At 42.1% G+C, this 17,547-nt stretch overlaps 1 protein-coding gene across 3 annotated transcripts in view; it reads left to right on the top strand.

Annotated features, from left to right (window-relative positions):
- Positions 1-17,547, top strand: part of daam2 (dishevelled associated activator of morphogenesis 2) — an 88,578-nt gene that overhangs the window by 28,159 nt on the left and 42,872 nt on the right. For all 3 annotated transcript variants that reach the window (XM_046062626.1, XM_046062624.1, XM_046062625.1), the window contains exons 2-3: positions 832-1,117; positions 9,543-9,632. In XM_046062626.1, the coding sequence (XP_045918582.1) occupies positions 950-1,117; positions 9,543-9,632 (258 nt within the window). In that variant the 5' untranslated portion in view covers positions 832-949. The remainder of the gene's footprint in view (positions 1-831; positions 1,118-9,542; positions 9,633-17,547) is intronic.

Below are 17,547 nucleotides of genomic sequence, written 5' to 3'. Positions count from 1 at the left end.
TCACACACACACACACACACACACACACACACACACACACACACACACACACACACACACACACACACACACACACACACACACACACACACACACACACACACACTGCACAGGCACCATTGTACCTTACGGACAAGAGGTTTCTTTGTTGAGGCATAAGAGCAAGCAACGTCAAGACGAGGATATGATGGTGTCCGCTCACAGCCTCTATGCCCTCTGGCCATGCAGCAGGAGTATCTCCACCTTGGCACAGGTTCATAGGACAAAGTGAAGGGAAACAAGACTATTTGGAAGGAGAAGAGAAAAGTCTTAGACTTGCTACTGCTCCTTGGTGTCATCTGTGGAAGTAGGCTACTGAACCATTTCGCGGGATGGCTTCTTAATCAGTCTGTAATCAGCAGCGCCGTAGTGGAGTCTTGCTTGGATTTTCTCACGATGGAGTTAATACATTTCTTGAAGTGGATTTGTTTTCGTTTGTTTAGCTATTCTGGCTGTTGCTTTTCATGCATCTTCCTGTATGTACTCCAAACAGACTGCTGGAAACAAAGTGCTTCATTTCCTGTGCACTGCAAATTTCTTTCCAAGTAAACATTGACCAGATACTCTACTCACTACTGTGTGTAGACCAGCATAAAGCCTTTTTCAACTGAGTGTACGCAAATTTGAGGTGTTCTATATTTTAATTGTAAATAAACGAAATGATTTACTGTACATGGAAACATGACATTAATTTATTGAATGCCATTGAAATGACAATGGAGAAATCAAACAGTTCAGCTTGCATTGTCTGTGTCTCTTTAACCCTTTCCCTCTTTCTTCTCTGTCTTCTAGATCATGCCCCCTAGATAGCAGCCTCATCCTCCTCTCCACTCCCCCTCCCTGCCCCTGGCCCCTTCCTCTACCTTCCTGGTCCAGCACCATCACTGCCACCTGTGTCACCACAGCCACCATGCCCCCCAGGAAGAGGACGCGGCCGGGCTTGGGTTTCCTGTGCTGCTTCGGCAGCAGCGAGCCCCCGGAGATCAACCTCAAGGACAGCGTGCCCCTGCAGCTGCTGGAGTTCAGCGCCCCCATGCCGCCCGCTGAGGAGCTGCATGCACGTTTCTCCGAACTGGTGGTGAGTAAAGATAAAGCAGTCTTAATAGTTGTGGAGGCTAGCTGAATGATTTCTTAGAATGTCATACAAAGCAAATGCCATACCCTAATGAATCTAACCAGTTAGGCTTAGACTCATTCCTTAGTTTTAAGACTGGATTAGATTTAGATTTTTAATGTGTCCGATGTTGCAATTGATAGCCTAACTTTGCAGCAAATACACTTAGGCAGTGGCGCTATCTGATTTAATGTAAAAAAACAGTTTTTCAACTTTCTGTTTTTGGATTCCCTATTTAATATCAAAATAACAAATCATACACAGGTTTGGATGCTGCACTAGAACAGATTTTCTGAAATTGGTCACCAGACAGAAGCAGGTTTATGTAGAAGCTCATCCTTACACGCAGCCCACCCTTGCCTGACAGTTCCCGTCTCGTGCACAGATCACACTTGTTGGCAGAGGTTGTTGGTCTGTGTCTGTGCCAGACTGGCGAGGCTGCGTTGGCATGTACCCATGGTGTGGGGAGGGATCAGGGCACAGCTGTCAGAATGGAGAAGTCTTCTGTGTGTTTCAGATGCCATGCAAGCTGGTTCTGGCTTTGCAGGAAGAACAGGGCTTTGCTGTTTCTTTCTCTTTTTTTGCTCAGTTCCTGTCTTGTGGTTGGTATTGGGTCCTGTCTCCATCTCAGCGCTTATGTCATCCTCTTTCATCTTCAGATTTCCTTCTTCATCTGTCTCCCCCTCTCAACAGTGTGCTCAGCAGCATGACTACAGGACAGCTTCTGGCGCTGTTAAGTCTTCGTCTTGGGGAATGCTAACCTTAACCTCCTACAGGATATATCATTCCTCCAACTGTCAAAATCCATTCAGGAGATTAAGTGAAATTCCATTTGTGATAGGAAATTATTCACTGTTATCAAGGCAGATGTTTTCCCAGTGGTGATCCTTTCCCCATTTTCCAGATTATTTACCTGATTTGACCCTAAATTTGCTTTCTAGGCTCCTTTTTTATTTTTTTTTTATAATCACTGGCAATGCACAAGCCATTAAATCTCAGTAGCTGAAGTACATTTATTGGCTTTATTAGAAAAAATTAAAAGTTAGAATTGTAACAATCAGTGTTTTCTAGACTGGAATGAACTAATGCCCTCTTCTTGCTGTGTAATAACTAAAGCTTGGCATCAAAGGACCAACAGGTTTTGACTCACCTGATGCCCTGCGTGGCCTGAACATATGCACACATGAATCAGGGTTTTAACATGGAGTTTTAGAAAAGGGAACATAGACATGCATTGTTGGGATAAAATAAAAATATGCCTGTCATATGGGAGCACTTAGACAATTTGCGGTTGAGAGGACTGACCCACAGCTTATTTTGGGGTAAATATCTGAATTAGCACTGAAGCTGACACAGAGCTGAAGAAGAAACCGAGCAGACCGATCCATCCCCGACTTTAAAACCTCTTGACTTTCGGCCCAGGAGAGAAAGAGGATTTTGCGTTTTCTCATTGGATCTCAGCCGTTCCACATGTTGTGAACAGATTATTTTTGACATGGTTGTTAGACAGATACATCTGATGGTGACGTTTGCAAGCTTAGATGTTTTATCCATGGGGTAACGTTTGTGTTAGGCTCTTGTCTTTACTGCAGAATTTCAGCATTGAATGTAGCAAAGGTTAAAGTAAGTGATAATAGCTTTTTTGTTGTGTGCTACAGCATACATGTCTGCTCTGTAAATCACTTGTCCTTTTGAGGAAAAAATTGGAAACCAAAAGGGAGCAATTTATATTTTATAATTTTTGTTTCATGATGGTGCCCCCTGATTTTTCATTAGTTTGACAGAATGCCTTTCCTCTGTCTGTGAAGATTATTTCGATACAGCCCATAAAGCCCTGCATAATGCAGTAACGTCAGCATTCTGCAGGCAGAAGGTAACACTGAGCCGGACAGCAGCTTGCTACATAACACGAGCCAGTGTCTTTGAACAACAACCCAAATTAGCTTTCCTGCTAAAGTCTGCCTCTTATCTAACTTATAAACATGAACACACGTCTTGTCCTGCACCTTTTGGTTGTACGAGAAACAAAACAAACGCTGGGAAACCAGGGAAAAGTGCATCGCTAGAATATTTGAAAAAGAAAAATGATGCACCGGTTAGTTGATCGCTCAGAGTGTGACATTTTGATTCATGTTTGCTTTGATTATATGACCAATGCTCAAACTGCTTCTACATAACGATGGTCATCTGGCTAAGCAATTGGTCCCCTACATCTGTTTTACTGATCTGTTTACCGGCACGCTGACACATTTGACCAGTTGTCCAAAAATCTGTACAACCAGACGTTGAGCGGTCACTCCGTCTGGACTCAATGACTGTAACGCTGACATGGAGAGCCAGTGTAGTGAGGCGAGGAGCTTATGCTACGGGGGAGGAAATAAAGAAAAATGGAGAATAACATAACGTAGTGTATTTCCATGGCAACGGGAGATGGGATTATTGTTATGAAAGCCCTTACCCTGAAGAGGAGAGTGAGACTCAATGGAGCCTCTGGAGTGGGAGCGACAGATCTGGGCCAAGCGGAGGAGTAAACCACCGCCACGTGTCTTCACGTCCATAATGGGGTCTTCCACTGTGTCTAGAGACTCACATTGCACACTCAGCCCACGCTGTCGATACAAAAAAAGACTTTAGCGGACTTCTCAGAAATATTGTATGAAAAACAGCTGACAAGAAAATCCTTTAAAATATAGCATCCTCCTGTTTAGCTCCATGGTTGTTGCTTGGGATATTAAATGGAATACTAAAATATGTGTTACTATGGTGATAAACTGCGTACCTCTCATCACATATATTTTGTCCATTGTCATGACACAAAGATACACCAGCAAGTTCATCTCAGAACCACACTTTTCACTCAATACTACAGTCTAAATATTAGAAGAGTTCTCAAATGTATAACCTTTAAGAAACCTCTACTAACTTCACTGCTACTTCATGAAAAACACAGGAGTATAGAATAACTTATGCACCCAACAAGGTTTCTTATTGTCCTTTGGGTGTAGCTTATAAAACTGGTATTGCAGCATAAGCATGTGTGCCATCCATTGTTGGATCCCTTGTGTAAACGCTTACTTTCCTCTGCCAAATGCGCAATAACTCATCCCAGAGAAAGTCTGAAGAATAAACCTGCTTCCAAGTCTGCCATAAACCCATATGAAAGCCTCCTATGCCAGTAACGACCTTGACAAACCCATGCAAATGAACCTGGAAGCAATCGCCACTGATTTGGACACAATGAACAAAGACCACATCAGAGGAGCTAATGGATCGCATCAATTAAACTACACATTTGCAGCTGGCTGCAGAATTTCCTGATAGCAAATGTGCCGCACTTCTGGGTTCTGTTTTTTGGATCTGGGCGCATTTTAAACATTTTCTTTCCACCAGTGTTTCAAGGCTCGCACGCATAGTTGATATATAGGCCATGTGTGAAGTCTGGCAGTGCTTCAAGAACAATGACAGCTTTATTGTTGTTTATCAAAGCAATTCCCTGCTAATAACATTTTGTCATCAAATGTGAAATGACTCATATTTAGGTAATTGAGAATGGGTCCTGCTCAGTCATTTGTGTACTTGGGTACATTTCTCACTCATGGCACTTTGGTAAACCAAAATGCGATTTTAGTTTCTTCAAAAAGAAACCAAAGTGTGAGGTTCTTTGGAGACAACAAGGCTGCCATTTACAAGGTTCAGCTGATGGCAATGAACACATTTCGTTTGCCGTGCAAAGGTTTGCATATGGTTACAACGTGTCAACACATTTGCAAGCCTGAACCCATCTACAGAGTGCCACTAAAACACTACAGACTAAAACATTTTAAAAAGAGAAAAGTAAACCTAGAAGAAGACACAATGCAACAGATTTGGAGGCACTCAGGGTAGAGAATCTGCTGTGGAATATAATTACATGCAATGGGCTCACTTTTAGATTGTTGCCAAGTCTGACTCAGCATCCATTTGGTATTATTCTTTTTGCATACAGGTTGCAAATTAATGCTCTAATTAGGAAGACCCTGTCTTTCATCCATCTGCAATGAGTCGTGTTGAAAGAGAGAGGATGTAATGTACAGTATTTATAGCCAAATTGGCGCAGCTGAATCAGGTCTACTAGGGCTAGGCCAACATCTGGCAAGTACAGTACTGGCAGACATGAGATTAGTGTGTGTTCTCTCTGGCTTTCTCTCTGCCCTCTTTTTGTATCTGCTTTGTCTGTCTGTCTCTTTCCCTTTGTGGGAGCCACATTCTTTATTTCTCTGTCTCGTAATTTGGGACAGTTTTAATCCCACCACTCTGGGCAGTGATCCAGCTGTCCAGTATGAGGCGCTGCATCTGTGCGCGTCAACCTTTAATGTTGTCCATTCATATCACTCCCAATTACTGTTTTTAGCAGCACGTAAATTTTGTTCTCAAAGCAGCAATGGGAAAATTAGCCTTCCTTATTATTTGTTTCCAGGAGAACAGGACTCTTTAAAACATAAGTCATCCCGTAATGTTCCCTCCAGTGTGACTTTCAAGCCGGACGCGAATCAAAAATGCGTTGCATAACAAGAGGGAATGGAAATGTTCTACTCCCTCTGAGCCATTGGGAGTGAGTTTCCTCCACAGTGTACGCCCTGGGATGCACCATCTTTCCTTTGTGTTTCCCTTCCTCCATCATTTGCATTTGTCTCACTGGCTTCCCATTTCTAATGCTCTCTTCCTACCTCTGTTGTTAAGCCAGCTAGTGTCGAGAGTCAACTTTATCATGGAAGTGGTCATGAGGTGTTTGGACGAGGGGAGAGGCAGTAGGCTAGCAATGACTGACTGACTCATCAAAGAGAAAATGCTATGACTCATCTGAATGCTGCAAAGTGGTGTGAGCCGTGTGGGAGTGATGTGGTGATTTGGAAAGGGACAAGTATTTAGATCCATTCTCACTATATCTTGTAAGAAATTGGTCTTTGACCTTTTCTTGGTTGTGGTAAGTGATTCAGAGCCAGTCATTGTGCGAAGAACTCCAGGACTGGTTGTAAGTCGAGGCCTGGTGTGACACACACACTCACTGAATCTAGTTTAGGTCAATAATGGCAGCTACAGCTTCCTGTGGGTCCCCTGGAGGCCTCATATGACTTCCGGCCATCTTTCCCGTCTTTCCTCTGGCTTCCTGTCTCGCCCAGATACTGCTGCAGGATATATACTCTGTGTGTGTGTGTGTGTGTGTGTGTCTCAGCGCTTCACCAGACAGACCCCCTCAGGGTTTACTGTACAACTTCACATGAGGTAAAGACATTCATATCCACTCATGTCACTTCATAGACGCACAAGCATGTGAAAGGATGTCATTCTCAGACCACACACATTTCCTATTTAGGTGGAGCCTCATTCTCAATCACTTGTCGCAGAGACACACCCACTCCCACTCCTATGCCAGTCACTCACACCTTCTCACTCACTGACCCGGCTTGTTTTCACTTCTATCTTTATCTGAAATGCACACACCAATGTGCACACTTTTCACCTCTCCATACTTTGTTCCCTGTACCTCCTGCAGGTCATCTCCATGTACTTTTTTTTTTTTTTTCCCACACTGCTCTGACTTGACTCCTGTTATGGCATACACATAAATATACACATATATTTAAGCCATGATTGGGGCAAATGTATGAAGTTATCTTCCTTAGCATAATCCCTGTGGGGTGTTACAGTACATCATGTTAACTATCCTCACTTTCACATTCTACAAATTATTCATACTCTAAAATGTTGGCATCTAGAGATAGAGTTCAACATTTTGAGAACTACACGTATTTTGTTTGCTCCCAAATGTGAGATGATAAGATTAATATCTACCTCACGTTTTGCTCTTCAAATACAGAACTGGTGTCAGCAACGCCTTTATAGTCCAGTTTAGGAGTATAATTGGCTGTTTGGCGCCAGTAAACACAGACTGCTCACACAGCCAAGGGGCAAGTTTGCACGAGTAAGCGAGGGTGAAAATGTTGCTTCACCTTTTGTCTAAACACTCTCACTTCACTAATTACCATTTTGTATCTAATTTGTTTAGCTGCTAAACAGTTGCCTCTAGTTTTTATACTAAGCTAGGCTAATGTTAAACATGTACTTACTCCAGCTCTGTACTGTATGCACAGACAGATAAGATTGACATTGAGCTTTTCATCTTGTTAAGTACTTACTGAATACAATTGATTGTGGCTACACCTTTTATCATATTATGTAAATGTAGTAATATCTATTTGAGCTCCACATAAAAAATGATTTTGCAGGCTAGACTTAACATTCAATCACTGAATGATGACATAAAATCAAATTCCTTCGAAATGTGTTCAATCGAGAAAATGTGTTTGAGAAAAGTTGTTTCAATTTGCTCTCTCCACCATACCTTCTGTATTACCCCGGCACATTTGAGAAGCCCACCAGTCTTGAGAAACAGGAAATTGAATGACCGGGTATGTCAGTCAGTCTGAAGCGGACATGACAGACAAATCTCACATTTGCAACACCCTTTTTTAATTTGTAACATTATTCGATCGGCAGTTCTGGAGGAAATCTGAAAGAGGTTCAGAGGCCTTAGGTATGTATTTTTCCCTCTCTCTAGCAGCAGGTGTAACAATATTAGCTTTGGTTTACCGGTATGTGAAATCCCAACTGGAGCATGCTGGCGAAGGAGGACGGGGGCACATCAAGAAAGGGTTTCATACAGCAAGTGGAAAGTGGTTCGGTCTTGTTTTGGAAGACTGAGAGAGGGACTGGGTGTTTTTTGGGTTTTGCCATGGTCATGAGAGGCCATGTGGTGCAGATATTGGAGGTGTTGGAGCAAGATTTTAAGGCGTGGAGGTTGAAGAAAACGGTGGGTTATTGCATAACTGGAAAGTGAGAAGTCCTCTGGCTGGCATGCTATGAACCTTCCTCCATCCACCCATTGTCCTAATCCTAGATTTAATCTCTCTTTTCTCTGATACAAATGCAGACTGCCACCACTTCTACCTGACAATAATTAAACATCCAGTCCAGAGTAGCGGCAGGGAGATGGCGAGCAAGAGGGAGCAGGGAGCTGAGCTGCTGGGCTCCGATCCAGTGGTCTCATTCTCACTGATTTCCCCACTAGCTCCCGGTATCAGCTTCTCCAAACAGCAGCAGCTTGGACAGCAGGGCTTTGACCCAGCAACCAGGCAACAGGCTGAGACAAGCTGGCTTCAGTTTCTAAGCCTGGGGATGTGGAGTAAGGATCGTGGTCCAACCCAGTGTCTATATTGCCTGCTACAATTAATGCATGCTCTGGGTGTGAGTCACAATTAATCACTGAAATCACACACTGCTGAGATGTAAAACGCTTTGACCAAAGACTCTAAAGCTTCTTTGTGTCTTCTATCTGTATGAGACCCCCTTTAAGTTCACACCCTGCAGGGTTTTTTTTTTTTTGCCAAAGCCACAATAATGCTGCTGCTGGTTATCCCAATGAAAGGACTGGGTGAGAGATGATGTCATTCTTCATAGTGTCAGATACTTGGAATGTGGACCACCTTGGCCCACCCCGTCCAGCTGAATGGATGAAAACAAACTGTGAATCTGCTGGCCGGCTTTAAGGGGCCCCACCTCTGGCACCAGTGGCCATCTTCACTCTGGGGGGCCCGGGAGGCCCGGCACTTCTGGCTGACGTCATGGTAGCAAAACCATTATGAGATTAGTTTGAGCTTGAGCACAAAGCCCTCGCGCATATAGCATCTCGTCCTCTCATCCATTTCCAGAACCACATAGCCCCTTGCTCTTTTTGCCCTCCTGTTTTTCTATTAATGCATCTCTCTTCCTGTCTCCTTCCTCCATCTCTCCTGTTCTCCCCTCAACCCTGATTTATCCATCTCTCCAAGACTTTGCTTTTCCTCTCTGGCACACGGAGACTCGTTTCCTGGTCTCATATGCATTTCAAAAGGTGCAGGAGGCTCCTCGTACTAAGTCGAAGAATTGAGCAGAGCGGCAGGGTGAATATTAAAACACTCCTCTGTAGTCTGAGGAGACCAGTTCTCAAGTCAGACGGGGGGAAGGCTGGGCAATCCAGTGCCGCTGTGTAAACTTGACTCACCCAGTGATCTGCAGTCACTGCTAAAATATTTTACTCTGTATTGTTATAGGGATAGCAAAACAATAGGGATTGTATCCTGAGGGATGCAGTGATTATGTTCATGTTTCTCCCAGTCATTACTTTGTATGGCGCTTGAATAGTAGTACTGTATATTTGTCATGTTTTTTTTTTTCTTAATGATTGTTTTTCTACAATTTATGACATTGCATAAGGAAATCTTATAATCTTTTATCAAGTTCAGTTGAATGGTTAGTGCAATGGTTCAAAATGGATACTGTGTAGATAAAACCGCCTTTCTTGTTGTTGCAGGATGAACTGGACCTTACGGATAAGAACAGGGAGGCCATGTTTGCTCTTCCCAATGAGAAGAAATGGCAAATCTACTGCAGCAAAAAGAAGGTGAGTGGGTCTCTGGCTTACTTTACTGTATTTATCAGCTCCAGGCACTCTGTTGACCGGCTGCCTGAACCCACATAGAGCTAAACCAAGGGCAGCTTTTTACCAGAACCCATTTTAAGTCAACTCAGCCACACACTTAACCCCTTTCCCTGCTTCTCCTTTCTGCACTGACATGAACATATCCACATATTACGCTAGCTACATATTGCATGATAATTTACAGGTAATATTGTACATTAACATACAGTACACACATGTAAACAACACAGAGTACACAAATGCACCCCCAGTCTCTGTTTCAAGACCCTCAATCTCCAAATCTCCCTCCCCACGTTGGAGCAAGCAATTTCCTCGTGCTGCTTAAGAATAGTCAACAAACCATGGAAGCACTAGAACATTCTGGTTAGCCCTCTCTTTCACCCCTTTCCCCTCGCCAAAACATCTCTCGTTCTCTTCATACCCTTCAGCTTGTCTCTCCACAACAACTCTGGTCTCAGTTTGTGGTCAAATATCCACCAGGAAATGACATTGTGCTTGGACAGAAAAGGGGAATTCAGCCCCCCTCCCTCACTCGGTATCAAATTGAATAAATAGTCATAAACCCTCCCCAGCGTCTCTTTGCTAATTTGTTTTTTGGCTGAGGGTTTTGTGCTGGAAGCAGGACGCGGATTGGACCCCTCCTTTCTCTTTCCAAGGCATGTAGGCTCAGCTTAGCCGATGTGATAGGCTCTGACAACCTTTTTAAAAAGGAGTCAACACACACCGCTCCGTCTGTATGTGTGTGTGCACCTGCATGTGTAAAAGTTTGTACTTGTATTGAGTTACTAGGAAAAAGAAGAGCAGTGGAATTGTGGTGTGTTTAGAGGGATGTCAAGGCGAGGATGGAAGCTGGAGGACCACACCGGTTTACAATGAATGCAATACTGGTAAAAAATAATACAAAAGGAAGGATATAATTTTTCTTCTAATACATTATGATAACCAAAGGATGTGCAGTTTGCTATGCCCTTTGAATACAATGTGTAGTATCAAAGGGAGTCGAGTTTTTGGCAGAACATGCATTTACATATGTGAACCCACATAAAAGTCCCAGGTTCAATAATACTCCAATATCAGTTATTGAATGTCTCACTGAAACAACCACAGACGTTTATGAAGACTCTTTGTACTGTAGTAGAAGGTAGTGGAAACAAAATTTTGGCAGCATCCTGGGTGAATTGGAACCAAAATGGTTTGAAGTGCGCGCAAAGCCGGGTTCAGAGTTAGGATGTATTAGCTTGTCGTTCCTCCCCCCATCTCTCCCAGTCAGAAATCATTTCCTCTGCGAGGCTAAAGTGGAAAAAAAACAGCCATGTGTCCAGGCCAGGAAACAGAGAGCAAAACTGGGGTAACAGTGCACAGCGGAAAGGCGGAGGAAAATCCAAACAAGCCCCTCATTCATGGATAGAGGCGGCGTAATGGAGATTGAGGGGAAAAAACAACTGCCGTACAATATCAGATGATAAACTGCACGTCTGCTTGAATATACAGTCAGGAAGGCATGAACAACCATATATGAAGGAAAATGCGCACTCGCAGGTTATTCAGACATAATCCACTCACATGCAACACACAGTAGTGCTCTGTGTTCCTGAGAATTACGGCATGACAGTGATTTGAATGGAGAGCAGAGGCTAGCAGAATTTCCCTCAGCCGTTCCTGTCAGCAACAAACACTGGTTCCCTTGTTTCCTCCAGCCAAGCGATGGCTCCAGTTGTTGTGGTTAGATAACACTTGGAGGGAGCCACTGAGGGCATGACAAAGGGACAAACTAACTTTGTTCACCTGCAAAACAAACTGACAAAACAAACACATTTACCGCAAATCCCTCAAGCTTTGCCATTCCATTTCTTTGTTGTCCAGTAAAAAAACATATATTCCAAATCTACGTTTTCACATAAACTGAAGAACTGTTTATTTGTGGATTGAGAAAATTCTCCTGTTTTTTAGGCTAATAAAACCACTTAAACCCCCTAATTCATAAACATTTGAAATTCCAGTTTTCACTGGAGCTACAAAGATGTTCAGTTGGTCTTACCAAAAAAGGCTTCCCTTCATCTTCTTCAGCTTAGGAAGTGTTAAAGTTCTGTATTTGTAATTACATTTTTAATTGACAAATGCACAACGCAGTGTCAATTGGCTACTGACGCAGAGTAACATTAGGGGTTAAGTTTTGGGCCACTTGATGAATGTAAGCCAATATCCACTCTTGTTTTAGCACTGGTTTGGTCTTCCTGAGAAAAAGATTTTTTGAGACTTATTTTGCTTGCTAGTTGTATATTTTCATCTCCGGCTTGTTGCTAATTTTGTCTGCCTTCTGTTTGTTGCTGTGCAGGTAGTGTACAGTGGTTTTGTCAGAGCTTGGTTGCTAAAAGTGACTGCCTGCTACTGCTGGAATCTGGGTTGGTGAACAGTGAGACAGAATCATACATTAGGTGTTCCTGTGGTGCCAAACCAATGAACTAAAAGAGTCTAAAAAGTGCCATAGAGCTGCTTACTGCCGAGTTAGGTGACAAGTTCTATGTATTACATAGAATCATTTGATTAACTACTAAAATACAAATATTGATTAATGCTCAACTTTAATGTTGTTGCACATACAGAACACATGAGTTAAATGATCATAAGCCTGAATGAAGGAAATAAGCATCCAACTGCAATAGCAGTTTTAGTTTGTTTATCAGACACTGGTATTCGGTGTCAAAATAATGAGTCAGCAATGATGGAAGGGAATTAGCGTAAATATGGTCTCTGTACCATGACTAAATCGAAGATCTTGAGGGCTTCGGGCTTTACATAAGCCAACTGTATGCACTTCTGATCTCAGCCACAGCCAGGGGTGTTGGGTGTGTGTGTGCGTGTGAGAGAGAGAGAGAGAGAGAGCGAGAAAGAGTGGACTTCATTCTTGGTGAGCGTGAGAATGAAGGGATAGCTTATACACAAGCACAAGCGAAACGGAGATGGCATGTGCCAATCTCTGTATTTTGTATTGCATTCCTGCCTGTAAGTGAGGGTTGGTGTGTGTGTGTGTGTGTGTGTACACGTGTGTATACTTGTTTTTGCAAGCATGACTCGTCCAACAGCCCCCAGGTAGAGTACACGATGTAACATCTAATAGCTCCTCATAATCGTTCAGTTGTGGGAGCCAAGCAGGGTCTCCTGACTCACATTAGTAGCACTGCAATGATACACACACACACACACACACACACACACACACACACACACACACACACACACACACACACACACACACACACACACACACACACACACACACTGTGTTTTCAGCCCATGATCACACAATATGGCCCCTTATCAGCAGTGATGCATTATCTACTGTCCTTAATTTCCCTGAAAAAAACTCCCAGGATTTTCTGTATAATTGTTTTGCTTTCCAAAAACTATGTATTATCCCCATCTCTGATGCTATGAGGGGAATGTCATTGCTGCTGGCTGATGGTACCATATGCACTCACACGTTGCCCTCTCATAACATGGCAGCAGCTTATGTCTTCAATTATTAGCCATGTGTGCTTTATCCCCATCATTTAAACTAATGTGACCCCAGGCAAAGATGTCTGCTAGACCATGTGTGTAATGTTAGCTACCTGTAACAGGTGGCAAGCGTTACACAATCTTTGAGAATTCAATATCCTGTCCATTTCCTGTCTCTTTAGGTGAGACTTCCATAGATAAATATTCCCCGTGGAGAGATTGGCTCTTTGGAATGTCAGTCTCCCTCGTTGCACAGATGGGAACATATTGTCATGACAGCTGGAGCAAAGAGGATGGGAAAAAATATTGACATTTATTTATTAGGGCTGGGCAAGTTAATGCGTTATTAACGCCGACAATTATTTTATCTCATGTTAACCCAGTTTTTATTAGTAGTATTTTGAAAGTCCATTGCTCACTGGCTCTGAATACACATACAGTCAAACCATGGATCACATGAGGGGTGGGATGTTGATCAGCCTGCAAATCAGCAATCTACGTTGGATGCAGCATGTGGGAGAAGTAGATCAACAAAAGCAAGACAAGTAAACAAATGCCATAGTGAAGTGGACAGCAACAGACTGCACGCTGATTAGTATTGGGGAAGATGTCGGTCTTAGGAATGTCGGAGTCGCTCTAGGCTCCTCATGTGAGCATGAGACAAGTGCTCCGTGAGTAAACGGCAGGCTCTATGGATAGAAACCATGGCAACTGCTTCTGTGCGCTACACAGCTGTAGCCTATTTCACTTAAGTTAAAATTATAGGCTACATAACTTTACCTAATAGGCCAACGTCTAGTTTTGCGGGGATGCTCTGCCATGTGAATTCTCTCCTGATGATGTCCTATTTAGTAATAGATTCTGGAAACTCACAAACAGCGAGGATCCACCCAAACCACTGTTGACCTCATTCTGGTATCAGATAAGTCAAAGATATCCAATAGTGGGTATAGTGATAGGCTTAAGACTAAAACATGTAATCTCAGCCTGAATATTGGAGGAAAGGTTACGTCAGATAAGGCTAGGATAACTGACAGTTTAAATATGTATTTTACAACAGTTATGAAAACCTTGGTTAATAAGTGGGCGGGTATGTCAGGATACTATGGAAAGAGCCAAGTCCAGACTTTCTATCTAAAACAAGGGGTCCAGGCTGATGCTTTCTCTTTTACAATAGTGTCTGAGGAAGTAGTGTTAAAGAAACTTAAAGAACTTAACCCATCCAACGCAACTGGCTTGGGAATGTATCCCAATGATTTTAAACAGGCAAGAGTTATCCCTTTCTATAAAAAAGGAAGCAAGTTAGATCCAGGAAATTATCGGCCTATATCCATCCTATGTGCGAAGAGCGAGTTTCACAAATTAAAATGTGTCAAACTTACAGGATTGTACACAATGAAGCTCCAAAGTACCTGCACAACTACTTTACCAAAATTAGAGAATACCACAATTATACCACAAGAGGAAGTACAACTGATCTGGTATCAATTAGGTTTAAGAGTTGTCTGGGGAAGGATACTTTCCTGTATTCAGCTGCCATTATGTGGAATAGCTACCGATGAGCATAAAGATGATCTCTTTAGCTAGTTTTAAGTCCGCACTTAAAAAATGGCTGAGTGGCCGATTCCCCTCACAATAACAATTAATATAATAATATAACAACATAAATAGCATGAAATGTTGTCAATATGCTATTGTTTTAAATCTCATTGTTAATTTTCTTTTGTACTGGCCCATTCAATATTTAGTGAATTTCCATATATAATGTATAGTGATGTGACGGAACTAGTATTGTATGGTATATAGGAATGTGTAATGATTAGTATTATTGTACAATGCATTGTTGCTGTATTGTACATTATTTATTATTATTTTATAGATATATATTTATATATTTTTAAGAAAATCAGTGTCTAGTTGGAATCTGCTAACAACCAACTGGTTGCCTTTTCATGATGCTCCTACCCATTTGCCTTCCAAAAAAGGACCACAGTGGAAATAAGCCGTCTGGCTTTATTGTGTGTTATATCCTTTTGATGGTATCTGTAGCTGGGGCATCTTTTGTTGGAGGCGCCACTTTTATATTTACAATCGATAAAGAAGCTCAATCAATCAATCTCTCTTCCATTGATTTATGCTGCGCGTCGCATACAAAAAGTTCAAGACATTTTAAACTTCGGCGGCGGCGGGCGTGTGTGAGGCGAACATAATCGCGACAGTTTCACTGGAATGCACCCACCTCCCTCTAACAGGGACACTTGCTGCTGAACGTAGACTGTTTATGCTGCTCCCCGATAAAAGAAAAATGTTGCTGCTGATACCTGTTCAGAAAAAAACAAGAAAACAGATTTATATATGTTAACCTGTTGCTCAGAAGGAGCATGTTATGATGTTATGATCCTTGCTCTGGACTTAGAGCTAGATAAAAGGTAATGCCCTGGCAGTGTCAAATAGCTTTGGTTTAATATTTGATTTGATTACATTAATGTTTAAGTTGAAATGTACAAGAAATATTTTATTGCTATTGTGTAAAGGGAATATTGTTGGTAAAAAGCACCGTATTTGTGTGTTTGTGTGAGTGTTTGCAAACCACATGTTGCACTTTTGTGTATATAGCAGTACATTTAAATTAAAAGTGCGCAACACATTACTTTAGAATTCATTATTCAATTTTGTGCATAACAATGCAATTAATCGCATTGCACAGCATCATTTTATTTATATATATATATATATATAATAGCTAATGCTTTCCAACATATTGCTGAAACAAAGTGCTATTGTAATTACTGGATAGCCCATGTGCCAATTTCTTTATTTTTTTCATTTTGTGATTTATATCAAGTGTTTGCTTCTGAAATTGTTTGCAGAAAGTATCACTGGGAATAGGAAGAAACCCAGACAAGTCTTTGTTTTGATCTGCAATTTCACAGTGATATGGTATCTAAGCACCAACTACACCAATTAAATTTTTTTGCAGACTGTTTTACTTTTTGCCAAATACATTATCTTCTAATTAAGCTGTTTTCTTGTCTTTTGCGCTTCCGGCCTTAGTTTATGAAGTGCTCTTTGAATATACAGTATTTCATTCAGTACAGTGCTGCACATTACAGCCAGGGTCCCCCAGGGCCTCTCTGAGCACATGGGAACATAGTCCGAGGTGCCCTACAAGTGCACCAATTGCCAGAGAAACAGGAGATATTGTGGAAACATGTTAGCATGTCACTGAGCTCAATTGTGTAGATTCTGGCCCGTCTGAGACCCAGAACAGTTTGATTACACATGCATTGGCCAAGTTGGCTGCCAAAGCTCTAAGACTGGAATACTTGAATGTGATATGTATATGTGATATGTCTTTGTCTGATTTGTTGTGCAGAACATACAAATTTTGTTGTGTAGGTGTGCAGCGGAGTGAAAACGAAGCACATGTTGAAGTGTGCAGGGTCCTGAAGTCAGCATATCAGCTTGTATTTTTCTCTTTACCTTCCTCCCGTGCTCTTGCTCAGTAGTTTCAGAGTCAAGCAAACAGTAGAACCCTCCCATGACACATAAAATGCTTTAACTGTGGCCAGTTGAGTATTTGGACTCCCCCAGTTGTTCCTGAAATGTGGATAGGTGTCTTAGAATATGTGAGCTCCATTATCCTTGTCAGTGAAACCTTTTAGGACATTGCAAGTCTTTAGGACAGCAGGGGAGCTGAAATATGTAATTTCATCTACTCATTCGACAGGTGCGTCTGCAAATGCAAGCCTGCCAAACACACAGGGAAATATTCTTGAACTCAGGCTTTAGTCAGGTATTTGGGTCTTGAGAGAGACAACATATAACTCAACAGATGGTTGTAATAAGAGGAACACCTTACAGAAATATACCTGATACACTGCTGGGGATTCCTGCCCTCCTTTGCTGCAGCTTGGATTGTAAATCATATTTAATGTCACCAGACATGGGGAATGTACAGTGTAGTGTTAAGTGTGTAATTGCTGTAATAGAATGATGGGGTTGACCTTAAACTGTCGCAGCAGAGCCCACGACTGAAATGTTTTCACCAAGAAGAGGATCACTAGCAGAAGAGCACTCCATATATGCGTATACAATATGTGTCATTTGAGAAACGCAAACCTTCTCGCCATTCATATGAAAAGCCTGCTGTTTGCACTTTTCTTTTATAACAGGCTCCGCTCTTTCTGTCTGGCTTCTTATCACAAGTTTTTAATACCAGTCATCAACTGTGATTAACTCCCAAAATGGTTTGATCGAGACAGCAGCACACAAGAACCAACTTGCCATTGCTTCAACCTTTTAAAAACTCCATTAGAAGGGCAACTATTCAGGAAGTGTATGGACTGATACGACAAGGAACCCGCCCCCCCCCGCC

The sequence above is a fragment of the Micropterus dolomieu genome, linkage group LG11, assembly GCF_021292245.1.
Source record: "Micropterus dolomieu isolate WLL.071019.BEF.003 ecotype Adirondacks linkage group LG11, ASM2129224v1, whole genome shotgun sequence".
Classification (NCBI taxonomy): domain Eukaryota; kingdom Metazoa; phylum Chordata; class Actinopteri; order Centrarchiformes; family Centrarchidae; genus Micropterus; species Micropterus dolomieu.
The sequence above is the reverse complement of the archived record's forward strand: the minus strand, read 5'-3'. Positions and strand labels throughout refer to the sequence as shown.